The sequence below is a fragment of the Oncorhynchus tshawytscha genome, unplaced genomic scaffold (genome assembly GCF_018296145.1).
Source record: "Oncorhynchus tshawytscha isolate Ot180627B unplaced genomic scaffold, Otsh_v2.0 Un_contig_2142_pilon_pilon, whole genome shotgun sequence".
Classification (NCBI taxonomy): domain Eukaryota; kingdom Metazoa; phylum Chordata; class Actinopteri; order Salmoniformes; family Salmonidae; genus Oncorhynchus; species Oncorhynchus tshawytscha.
The window spans coordinates 45,557-58,986 of NW_024608948.1; the positions used below are offsets into that span (position 1 = coordinate 45,557).

The following is a 13,430-nucleotide window of genomic DNA, read 5'->3' on the forward strand; positions in this document are numbered from 1 at the left end:
CTCATCCCTGCACATTAGAGGCTGCTGCCCTGTGTACATAGACATGGAATCACTGGCCACTTTAACAATGTTTACACACTGTTTTACTAATTTCATATGTATATACTGTATTCTACTCAATGACACTCTGACATTGCTTGTCCTAATATTTATATATTTATATAAATCCATTATTTTACTTAAAAATGTGAGTGTATTGTTGTGAACTGTTAGATACTACTGCACTGGTGGATCGAGGAACACAAGCATTTCGCTACACCCACAATAACAGCTGCTTAATATGTGTTCTGACCAATCAAATTTGATTTAATTTGAAGATAATCCATCCAAAGAGTTCCTGCCTGATACAGGTAATTAAAATGATATCACACACATACTGATACAGGTAATTAAAATGATATCACACACATACTGATACAGATAATTAAAATGATATCACACACATACTGATACAGATAATTAAAATGATATCACACACATATTTATGTGTGCAGGCACTAAGTCATTCTGTCTTACACACACACACACCTGCTTTAGGTTCCAGCAGGCCTGGTTTTATTTGACCCTCCAAGTTTTCAGAGCAAAAAAATATAATATTTTTTCATTCTGTAAAAACTCCAGGAAATCAGCTCCTAGTGATTTTAATGGAAGACATCTGTTCCCAAGTATTCCAGTGGTTGATAGAGAGACACGTGATCGTATATCAAATGGAAGCAAGATTTTAAATTATTATGTTTTAGTCAAACATTATATCTGTTTGGGCTTTGGGACATTTTGCAGTCTACAGATTATGTTTTAGTCAAACATTATATCTGTTTGGGTTTGGTGGGTCATTTTGCAGTCTACAAATTATTTGTAATTATGTTCCGGCCACAAGACCATCCATTCCAGAAGAAAAAACGTCCAGCAGCTGAATCTAGTTGAAGTTCCCTGGTGTATAGGTAAGACTTTGTCATGAAAATAATATTTCAGATTTGCTGAGCACACCACTGCCCTTGACAAGCTTCTCCACTGTGCCCATCAAGAGATGAGGTTCCGTCTTCATCTTGGACCACAGCCAATGGACAGAGCCCATTAGAGCTGACAGTGATGTCCTATTGGTCAAACACCACAGGGAGGAAGAGATCCTGAAGTGGGTGGATCTGCTCTGCTCTTAACACCAGCCCAGAGAAGCTCCTAGAGACACACAGCTGTGGTATTATGTTACTGCAGAGAGTGAAACGATCAGTGTCCCAGTCACGCCCCCCCCCCCCTGCCACAGCATCACTAATTCAAAAATACCATTTGAGGATTTTACTGCCGCTGCCTTCTATCAATGGGAGCTGGAGGCCTTGAAGCAGTGGGAGGCAGAGGGAGGCAGAGGGAGGCAGTGGGAGGCAGAGGGAGGCAGTGGGAGGCCTTGAAGCAGAGAGAGACAGCGGGAGGCAGAGGGAGGCAAAGGGAGGCCTTGAAGCAGAGGAGGCAGAGGGAGGCAGTGGGAGGCAGAGGGAGGGAAGCAGAGGGAGGCAGTGGGAGGCAGAGGGAGGCAGTGGGAGGCCTTGAAGCAGAGAGAGGCAGAGGGAGGCAGTGGGAGGCCTTGAAACAGAGAGAGGCAGAGGGAGGCCTTGAAGCAGAGAGAGGCAGAGGGAGGCAGAGGGAGGCAGAGTGGGAGGCCTTGAAGCAGAGGGAGTCAGAGGGAGGCAGTGGGAGGCCTTGAAGCAGAGGGAGGCAGTGGGAGGCCTTGAAGCAGAGAGAGGCAGAGGGAGGCAGAGGGAGGCAGTGGGAGGCCTTGAAGCAGGGAGGCAGAGGGAGGCAGTGGGAGGCAGAGGGAGGCAGATGGAGGCAGATGGAGGCAGAGTGAGGCAGAGGGAGGCAGAGTGAGGCAGAGGGAGGCAGAGGGAGGCAGTGGGAGGCCTTGAAGCAGGGAGGAGGCAGTGGGAGGCCTTGAAGCAGAGAGAGGCAGAGGGAGGCAGAGGGAGGCAGAGGGAGGCCTGGGAGGCAGCAGGGAGGCAGTGGGAGGCCTTGAAGCAGAGGGAGGCAGAGGGAGGCAGTGGGAGGCAGTGGGAGGCAGTGGGAGGCATGGAGGCAGTGGGAGGCAGAGGGAGGCAGTGGGAGGCAGAGGGAGGCAGTGGGAGGCAGAGGGAGGCAGAGGGGAGGCAGATGGAGGCAGAGGCAGGGAGGCAGTGGGAGGCAGATGGAGGCAGTGGGAGGCAGAGGGAGGCCTTGAAGCAGAGAGAGGCAGAGGGAGGCAGAGGGAGGCAGTGGGAGGCCTTGAAGCAGAGGGAGGCAGAGGGAGGCCTTGAAGCAGAGGGAGGCAGAGTGAGGAGTCCTTGAAGCAGAGGGAGGCAGAGGGAGGCAGGGAGAGGCAGAGGGAGGCAGTGGGAGGCCTGGGAAGCAGTGGGAGGCAGAGGGAGGCAGAGGGAGGCAGTGGGAGGCAGAGGGAGGCCTTGCAGCAGAGGGAGGCAGAGGGAGGCCTTGAAGCAGAGGGAGGCAGAGGGAGGCAAAGGGAGGCCTTGAAGCAGAGGGAGGCAGTGGGAGGCAAAGGGAGGCAGTGGGAGGTAGAGGGAGGCCTTGCAGCAGAGGGAGGCAGAGGGAGGCCTTGAAGCAGAGGGAGGCAGTGGGAGGCAAAGGGAGGCAGTGGGAGGTAGAGGGAGGCCTTGCAGCAGAGGGAGGCAGAGGGAGGCCTTGAAGCAGAGCCATCTGGGAGGCAGTGGGAAGTAGAGGGAGGCCTTGAAGCAGAGGGAGGCCTTGAAGCCATCTGGAGGCAGAGGGAGGCAGTGAAGAAGAAGCAAACAGAGGAAAGCCCCAACAAAAAAATCCTCAGAGCAGCATCCCTCCAGCCATCTGTACATGCTCTGCCATCAGCCGCTGAAACAAGGCCCCAACAGCCATCTGTACACGTTCTGCCATCAGCCGCTGAAACAAGGCCCCAACAGCCATCTGTACAGGTTCTGCCACCAGCCGCTGAAACAAGGCCCCAACAGCCATCTGTACAGGTTCTGCCACCAGCCGCTGAAACAAGGCCCCAACAGCCATCTGTACAGGTTCTGCCACCAGCCGCTGAAACAAGGCCCCAACAGCCATCTGTACACGTTCTGCCACCAGCCCCTGAAACAAGGCCCCAACAGCCCTCACACACATACCGGCTTTCCTGGAGTGACAGGAAAATACCTACTGCCGAGCCAAAGTGTTTTCCCTGTACCTGGCACAGGGCATTGGAGGGAGCTCCTCTGCCTTTTAATGAGACTGAAAAGGTAGAGATGGATGGTGGAGGAGGAGTGACTCTACAGGTCCACACAAAGAAATAAATAGGAGATGAAAAATCTATTTCCATTGATAGAAGGTGTTTGGACTGTTGTTTGGTTTGCATTCATTCCCCCCAAGGTACTGTCCATTCTGTTACATGACTGAAATTGTCATTATTACAAATAAAACACTTTTTTTCAAAAATGTAATCGGCCAATTAATCGGCATCGGCTTTTTTGGTCCTCCAATAATCGGTATCGGCGTTGAAAAATCATAATCGGTCGAGCTCTAGTTCACACAACTATTAGCGTCGTAGCTCTTATTGCAGGACTTTGACTGTGGGAAATTAACTCAGTTGTGAACATTTCATGGGCCTCTCAGATCCATAGGCAAGGCTGAACAATGTTCTATCATGGACCTCTCAGATCCAAGGCTGAACAATGTTCTATGAAGTCTAATACATCCACAGTGCGATGTCAACTGATTACATTTTTTTTTTTGGGGGAGTAAATTAACAAATTATTGTCTTTTGTTGTATTTATACAACATTCCAAACATAATCTGGTCCAAATATGGAGTGATTGCACTATGTGAATCTGTTTGCTTCCGTTTCAAATGCGGGACTTTTATTTTGAAGGCAAACCGCAAATTCTACTATTGAGCAAAGCGCTGTGACATTGATCAACCAATGGTGTGTTAGTTACCACAGACAGACAGACATTGGCTTGACACCACCTCATTATCATATTGGTGTGTTAGTTACCACAGACAGACAGACATTGGCTTGACACCACCTCATTATCATATTGGTGTGTTAGTTACCACAGACACAGACAGACATTGGCTTGACACCACCTCATTATCATATTGGAGGAAGAAACACAGACATTAATAAATATATAAGATGAATAACATTTATTGGAGATTGAAGAATTAGATAATAGATAATTACGGCAGGTTTTGTCCTCGTGATTCACAATTGATTATTTTGATTCACCAGAATCCTAACTAATACAAATGGCGAAGTGAATCACTTGTTTGCAAAAAAATTAAAAATAAATTTAAAAAACAGTTTAAATGAATTGTCCAAAAAAAGTGAATAAACTTTGCATGACCTTAACCTGCATGTGACGGTGGAAAGTTTTTGGGACATGACGAAAACATGATTAAATGCTAACAGCTAAACAGTTAACTAGCATGAATAAATGCTAACAGTTAACTAGCATGAATAAATGCTAACAGCTAAACAACTAGCATGAATAAATGCTAACAGCTAAACAGTTAACTAGCATGAATAAATGCTAACAGCTAAACAGTTAACTAGCATGAATAAATGCTAACAGCTAAACAGTTAACTAGCATGAATAAATGCTAACAGTTAACTAGCATGAATAAATGCTAACAGCTAAACAACTAGCATGAATAAATGCTAACAGCTAAACAGTTAACTAGCATGAATAAAATGCTAGCATGAATAAAGCTAAACTAAACAGTTAACTAGCATGAATAAATGCTAACAGCTAAACAGTTAACTAGCATGAATAAATGCTAACAGCTAAACAGTTAACTAGCATGAATAAATGCTAACAGCACTTGAGGCCCACTCCACAGTGCTACTGTCTCTCTCCCCTTGAGGCCCACTCCACAGAGTACGTGCAGGTGATGCGGTCACACAGCATTAAAGCATTCTGATCCTGGTTGATATGGTGATTTGTATGTGATCAATAAAATATTTACAAACTATGCCTAAATAAATGGCTAACAGAAGTTAAAGTAAGTACCATTGACTTTTTGAAAACACAACAACAAAAAATTCATGACTTTTCCCAGATGTTCATGACCGATCCAACCCAGGAACACACATTCTCAGTGTGGGAGCACTGTGTGTTATGAGATGTGAAAAATCTCTTTCCACACTGGGAGCAGTGGTACGGTATCTTCCCGGTGTGTGTTCCGTCGTGGTCTTTCAGGTTCCCTAACTATGTATAAATACCTTTCCACACTGGGAGGAAGATATATTTATCTTGTGTCTTGTCTGTATTGAGTTTATTCCATCGAGGACCACGTTGGAAACAAGTGATTTTCACTTTAACGCGTTACCCCCTGGGTTGTACTCGTACTCGGTGCATCTTTTCCCCCTAATAAATCCATCAATTGTTGTTAATGGATGCATTTTCTAACCGTTTCTTTTCACACTGGGAGCATTGGAAATGCTGATCTCCTGTGTGTACTCTTGTGTGTTTTTAGTGTGCTTAACCTGGTAAAACCCTTTCCACACTGAGAGCATTGGAACGGTTTTTCTCCTGTGTGTGTTGTCATGTGATCTTTCAGATGTGATGACTGGATGAATCTCTTTCCACACTGAGAGCATTGGAACGGCCTCTGCCTCTCTACTAAGTGGGTTCTTTCATGTGATTTCAGGTCCCTTAATACGGAAAAGGTATTTTGACACTGGGAGCAGCGATATGGCTTCTCTCCAGTGTGTGTCATCTCATGCGTTTTCATGGACCCTAACTGGGTAAAAGTCTTTCCGCACAGGGAGCAGTGGAAATGATTCTCTCTTGTATGCGTCCTCTCGTGTTTTCTCAGGGCCCCTAACTGGGTAAAACTCTTTCTACACAAGGAGCAGTGAAAATTCTTCTCTCCAGTGTGTGTTCTCTCATGTGTTTTCAGGGCCCCTAACTGGGTAAAATGCTTTCCACACAGGGAGCAGTGGAAAGGCTTCTCTCCTGTGTGTATTCGCTCATGCGTTTTCAGGGACCCTATCCGGGTAAAACTCTTTCCACACAGGGTGCAGTGAAAATGCTTCGCTCCTGTGTGCGTCCTCTCATGTATTTTCAGGGCAGCTAACTGGGTAAAACTCTTTCCACACAGGGAGCAGTGGAAAGGCTTCTCTCCTGTGTGTATTCGCTCATGCATTTTCAGATTCCCTAACTGAGTAAAACTCTTTCCGCACTGTGAGCAGTGGTAAGGCTTTTCTCCTGTATGTACTCTTTGATGAACTTTTAGACTCCTTAAATTAATAAAACTCTTTCCACAATGGGAGCAGTGGTGTGGTCTCGCTGGTTTGGCCATCTTTGGGTCTGGTTGCCCTGAAGTACTCTTTCCTCTGTCCGAGTGGGAGTCTGGTCTCGCTCCTGCCAAAGACAAAAAAAAGTATTTAGTTTAATACTAAAAACATGGATTTTTTTTTGACTATACAGTGTTTTTTTTTACAATTACAAGCTTATCTTTGGGGTTCTGATGGGTATACTACGACAATAGAGAGATTTAGTCAGGGTTTTCTAAAGCTAGCCAGCTTCAGTTAGCTTTACATTCCAGCTCAGGCTTCATCCCATATTATAAAGGTGGATATTGATCCTACAGCTGCCATGCACAAAGACCATAACACAAACAACTTTTAATGAATTATCTGAAAGCTGGTTAACATTTGCTGTACTCCTATTGTTGTTAATTAGTTCAACTTGTCTTTCTAAAGCCTAAAGACCGTTTCTAATCTCCCTAATCTTTCTAATCTGCTCTTGTATTAGAAAGGTACAGGTGGTGAAACTCCCCAAAAAAACAGAATCACCTGGATGAAGGAAGGACAACAATATGACAACGCCCCGGCCCGAACTGCATGAGTAGTCGGACAGTAGTCATCTTCTTGTCCTTCATTTGTTTGCCCAGATCTTCTATCCTTGATATCCTTCAACCCTGATCTTCTTCTTCTTCTCTCTCTCTGCATCAACAACTACCTGTCTACTTCTAACGTGCTGCAGAGAGTACAGAGGTTTCTAGTTGTTCTTAATGATTTAATCTTGGTAAAGATCACTATGAATAATATGCATAACTGTAGTTTGAGTACTTAAATCTGAAGTAAAGACATTCATGCTCAGGTTTATATCAACACACAATCTCCATGTGTTTCATGGCTTAATAGGAACATACTGGGCTTACTAGGAGCAAACTGGGCTTAATAGGAGCAACCTGGGCTTAATAGGAGCAACCTGGGCTTAATAGGAGCAACCTGGGCTTAATAGGAGCAACCTGGGCTTAATAGGAGCAACCTGGGCTTAATAGGAGCAACCTGGGCTTAATAGGAGCAACCTGGGCTTAATAGGAACATACCTGGGCTTAATAGGAGCAACCTGGGCTTAATAGGAGCATACTGGGCTTAATAGGAGCAACCTGGGCAACCTGGGCTTAATAGGAGCATACTGGGCTTAATCGGAGCAACCTGGGCTTAATAGGAGCAACCTGGGCTTAATAGGAGCAACCTGGGCTTAATAGGAGCAACCTGGGCTTAATAGGAGCATACTGGGCTTAATAGGAGCAACCTGGGCTTAATCATACTGGGCTTAATAGGAGCAACCTGGGCTTAATAGGAGCAACCTGGGCTTAATAGGAACATACTGGGCTTAATAGGAGCACCTGGGCTTACTGGGCAACCTTAATAGGAGCATACTGGGCTTAATAGGAGCATACTGGGCTTAATAGGAGCAACCTGGGCTTAATAGGAGCATACTGGGCTTAATAGGAGCATACTGGGCTTAATAGGAGCATACTGGGCTTAATAGGAGCAACCTGGGCTTAATTGGAACGACAATGATTTATTTATTGTCATTTACATTCTGTATAGAGAATGCTTTTTGTGCACCTGTACCATTAATAGGAGCATACTAGGCTTAATTGGAACGGCAATGATTTATGGTATAAAAAAATACCAAATAGCTAAATGTACTTCAAATATTTGGAAACCATTGGTCTGGGGTATAAATATACATACATTATATATTACCACATTATATACATTATATACACTATATATTAACATATATATATACATTATATATATATATACATTATATACACATTATATACTATATATTACAACATTATATACATTATATACACTATATATTACAACATTATATACATTATATATACTATATATTACAATATACATTATATACGCTATATATTACAACATTATATATATTACCACATTATATACATTATAAACACTATATATTACAACATTATATACATTATATACACTATATATTATAACATTATATACATTATATACACTATATATTACAACATTATATACATTATATACGCTATATATTACTATATATATACACTATATAACATTATATACACTATATATTACCACATTATATACATTATATACACTATATATTACAACATTATATACATTATATACGCTATATATTACAACATTATATACATTATATACACTATATATTACAACATTATATACATTATATACACTATATATTATTACATTACTATTATATACATTATATACACTATATATTACAACATTATATACATTATATACGCTATATATTACAACATTATATACATTATATATACTATATATATACAACATTATATACATTATATACACTATATATTACATTATAACATTATATACACTATATATTATACATTATATACATTATATACACTATATATTATAACATTATATACATTATATACACTATATATTATAACATTATATACATTATATACACTATATATTACAACATTATATACATTATATACACTATATATTACAACATTATATACATTATATACACTATATATTACAACATTATATACATTATATACGCTATATATTACCACATTATATACATTATATACACTATATATTACCACATTATATACATTATATACACTATATATTACCACATTATATACATTATATACACTATATATTACAACATTATATACATTATATACACTATATATTACAACATTATATACATTATATACACTATATATTACCACATTATATACATTATATACACTATATATTACCACATTATGCAAAGTTAGTATTGATCGTATTAAACAATGTTTATTTATTTTGATTTCCATTTTGTATAGCTTTTGTGCTACTGTACTTCAGGACAAGTCTCTGAATGTCCTTGAGTGGCCGAGCCAGAGCCCAGACTTGAGCCCGATCTAACATCTCTGAAAAGACCTGAAAATAACTGTGCAGCAACGCTCCCCCATCTAACCTGACAGAGCTTGAGAGGATCTGCAGAGAAGAATGGGAGAAACTCCCCAAATACAGGTGTGCCAAGCTTGTAGCGTCATACCCAAGAAGACTCGAGGCTGTAATCGCTGCCAAAAGGTGCTTCAACAAAGTACGGAGTAAAAGGTCTGAATACTTATGTAAATGTGATATTTCCTGTTTTAAAAAAATACATTTACTAAAAATAAATATAAAACAGTTTTTGCTTTGTCATCATTGGGTATTGTGTGTAAAAATAAAAATATTTAAGCAATTTTATAACAAGGCTGTAAGAGTTAGTTGAAGTAAGTTCATTGAGCATTTATCAGTTATATTCTCCAATAAGCAATAGCTAGGCCTATATATTATTAATTAAAAAGTCAAAAAATGCATGTACCAATGGCAGATTGCCCTTGAACAATGTCTACAGTACTGAATAACCTATTGAAGTATAGCACTTCAGTAGAACACCTATTTAAAACAACATATTACTTCACAAGTGCAAAGTTTGTGTCCCTGTTTTTAAGACAATACTCACTGGTGCTAATCCGATCTTCAGTCTCCTCTTCCTCTCCTTCCTCCTCTTCTTTCACTCCCAAAATGTCTTCCTCCTCTTTTACTGAGATAGCCTCCTCTTTCACTCTAAAAGGTTCTTTCTCTAATTTCATTACAATATCCTCTTCTTTTAATGTGATAGCCTCTTCCTCCTTTTTCATTATCGAAGCTTCTACCTCCTCCTCTTCCACTGTGACAGCCTCTATCCCCTCCTCTTCTTCCACCTTCACTCTAATGGGTTCTTTCTCTTCCTTCACTGTAACATCATACTCCTCTTTTAATATAAGAGCCTCCTCTTCCACTCCAAATGGTTCTTTCTCTTCTTTCACTACAACATCTTCCTCTTTCAATGCGATGCTGATAGACTCCTCTTCCTCCTTTTTAATTCTGAAAGCTTCTTCCTCTACTTTCAATGAGATATCTTCCTCTTCTTCTTTTATGACAACGTTCAGGCCGAGAGATTCTTTCTCCGTCCAACATATCGCCTCTTCTTTAGCTGGGGGCGAGTAGCTTAAAGAGCTCATGGTTGTGGATGTTAGCTAGCTAGTTAGCATTAGCGACTAGCCGAGTGCTAGGCTCAGAACAAGTGTGCAAATGTAACAAGTACATTACGTTAAAGTTAACCAGTAGATACCTCAACAGAACTGTTTTTAAAACAACGAGATTAATATTCACAAAAGTGGTCTAAAGAGCTTCAATGTTTCGGTTGCATGTTGGCTAGCAAGCTACCGAGGTGTTTTAAACAGTAGCTGTGTTGTGGTTCTTGAGCGTCTTGTCCACTAGATTATACGTCACGCAAGACACATCACCTGAAAGATTCACGTCGCCATCTGCTGCCTGGAGTTTAATTAAGCAATTTGGCAGCGATTATGGCTGTGAGTCTTTCTGGGAAAATCTCTAAGAGCTCGTTGTCCATTTTTTTTTTACATTCTTCAAGCTCTGTCAAATTGGTTGTTAATCATTGCTAATGAACCATTTCCAGGTCTTGCCATAGATTTTCAAGTAGATTTAAGTCAAAACTTCTTAGTGAGCAACCCCAGTGTAGATTTGGCCTTGTGTTTTAGGTTGTTGTCCTGCTGAAAGGTGAATTAATCTCCCAGTGTCTGGTGGAAAGCAGACTGAACCAGGTTTTCCTTTAGGATTTTGCCTGTTTTTAGCTCAATTCAGTTCATTTTTTTATTCTGAAAAACTCTCCAGTCCTTAACGCTTACAAGCATACCCATAACATGACGCAGCCACCACTATGATTGAAAATATGGAGAGTGGTACTCAGATTTACCTCGAACATCACACTTTGTATTCAGGACAAAAAGTGAATTGCTTTGCCACATGTTTTGCAGTATTACTTTAGTGGCTTGTTGCAAATAGGATGCGTGTTTTGGAATATTTATAAATATTTTTAAAATATTTGTCTTCTGTACAGACTTCCTTCTTTTCACTCTGCCAATTAGGTGAGTATTGTAGAGCAACTACAATGTCGTTGATCCATCCTCAGTTCTCCTATCACAGCTATAAAACAGATACAAAGTTTTGGCCTCACCATTGGCCTCATGGTGAAATCCCTTTTGTAGTGACTGGGTGTATTGATACACCATCCAAAGTGTAATTCATAACTTCACAGCCATTAAACTCTGTAACTGTTTTAAAGTCACCATTGGCCTCATGGTGAAATCCCTGAGCGGTTTCCTTCCTCTCCAGCAACTGAGTTTAGGAAGGACGCCTGTATCTTTTGTAGTGACTGGGTGTATTGATACACTATCTACTGAGTTAGGAAGGAAGCCTGTATCTTTTGTAGTGACTGGGTGTATTGATACACCATCCAAAGTGTAATTAATAACTTCACAGCCATTAAACTCTGTAACTGTTTTAAAGTCACCATTGGCCTCATGGTGAAATCCCTGAGCGGTTTCCTTCCTCTCCAGCAACTGAGTTTAGGAAGGACGCCTGTATCTTTTTCTTTTGTAGTGACTGGGTGTATTGATACACTGAGTTAGGAAGGACGCCTGTATCTTTTGTAGTGACTGGGAGTATTGATACACCATCCAAAGTGTAATTAATAACTTCACCTCAAAGGGATATTCAATCTCAGATGTTTGTTTTTTTGTTTTTGTTTGCCTCTCTACCAATAGGTGTCCTTCTTTGTGAGGTATTGGTTGAATCTGTGATGTAAATTCACTCCTTGACTGAGGGACCTTACAGATAATTGTATGTGTGGGGTACGGAGATGAGGTAGTCATTCAAAAATCATGTTAAACACTATTATTGCACACAGTGAGTCCATGCAATTTATTATGTGACTTGTTAAGCAAATGATTACTCCTGAACTTATTTAGGCTCCTTGCCATAACAAAGTGGTTGAATACTGAAAACTTACTGACTCAAGACATTTCAGATTTCCTTATTTTTTTTATTATTATTGAATTTCCGAAACATACAATGTACTTGCAGTGAAGCCGATCAGCAACTACATCACACCAGTCATCCAACAGACTCCCATTCAGAGCGACACACAGAAGCATCCAGGGTCAATGCCCTGCTCAAGGGCACGTTGACAGATCTACCACCAGGCCAAAAAAAACGTGAACCTGAACCCTCCAAGATCCCCCCACAGTGCCCCAATAGCTGTCCCTCAACCATTCGAGACCCCTCCCACAATCCCCCACAAGATAAAAATAAAAAATACAATTAATTCCATTCCCCAAGAACCCCCCGATGCACCAACAACCAAGAGAAAGAGAAAAAAGAAAAAGACAGAAGAAAACAGCAAACAACAGCAAAAAAATAAAATATATATTAAAAACAAAATATATCAAGGACAACAAAAACCATAACAGCAATGCCAACTGTATATGTTTGGCTGCATGTCTGGTACTATTACATGTATGTGTGTGTTCTTGTACAGTGGGGCAAAAAGTATTTAGTCAGCCACCAATTGTGCAAGTTCTCCCACTTAAAAAGATGAGAGAGGCCTGTAATTTTCATCATAAGTACACTTCAACTATGATGGACAAAATGAGAAAGAAAATCCAGAAAATCACATTGTAGGATTTTTTATGAATTTATTTGCAAATTATGGTGGAAAATAAGTATTTGGTCAATAACAAAAGTTTATCTCAATACTTTGTTATATACCCTTTGTTGGCAATGACAGAGGTCAAACGTTTTCTGTAAGTCTTCACAAGGTTTTCACACACTGTTGCTGGTATTTTGACCCATTCCTCCATGCAGATCTCCTCTAGAGCAGTGATGTTTTGGGGCTATTGCTGGGCAACACAGACTTTCAACTCCCTCCAAAGATTTTCTATGGTGTTGAGATCTGGAGACTGGCTAGGCCACTCCAGGACCTTGAACTGCTTCTTACGAAGCCACTCCTTCGTTGCCTGGGCGGTGTGTTTGGGATCATTGTCATGCTGAAAGACCCAGCCCCGTTTCATCTTCAATGCCCTTGCTGATGGAAGGAGGTTTTCACTCAAAATCTCACGATACATGGCCCCATTCATTCTTTCCTTTACACGGATCAGTCGTCCTAGTCCCTTTGCAGAAAAACAGCCCCAAAGCATGATGTTTCCACCCCCATGCTTCACAGTAGGTATGGTGT

At 41.1% G+C, this 13,430-nt stretch overlaps 1 protein-coding gene across 1 annotated transcript; it reads right to left on the reverse strand.

The window, feature by feature from the left end:
* Positions 1-4,716: 4,716 nt before the first annotated feature.
* LOC121844018 (zinc finger protein 568-like) lies at positions 4,717-10,599 on the reverse strand. Its single transcript, XM_042313889.1, has 2 exons — positions 9,816-10,599; positions 4,717-6,362 (listed from the first exon to the last, which is right to left on the reverse strand). Exons 1-2 carry the CDS (start codon positions 10,354-10,356, stop codon positions 5,416-5,418), a joined length of 1,488 nt encoding a protein of 495 aa, XP_042169823.1. The 5' UTR covers positions 10,357-10,599; the 3' UTR covers positions 4,717-5,415.
* Between the last annotated feature and the right edge of the window lie 2,831 nt (positions 10,600-13,430).

Coding starts and splice junctions, on each gene's coding strand:
- LOC121844018 (XM_042313889.1), bottom strand. CDS start 10,356: ATGAGCTCTTTAAGCTACTCGCCCCCAGCTAAAGAAGAGGCGATATGT. Junction 6,363..9,815: donor TGAAGATCGGATTAGCACCA/GTGAGTATTGTC, acceptor TGTCTTTGGCAG/GAGCGAGACCAGACTCCCAC.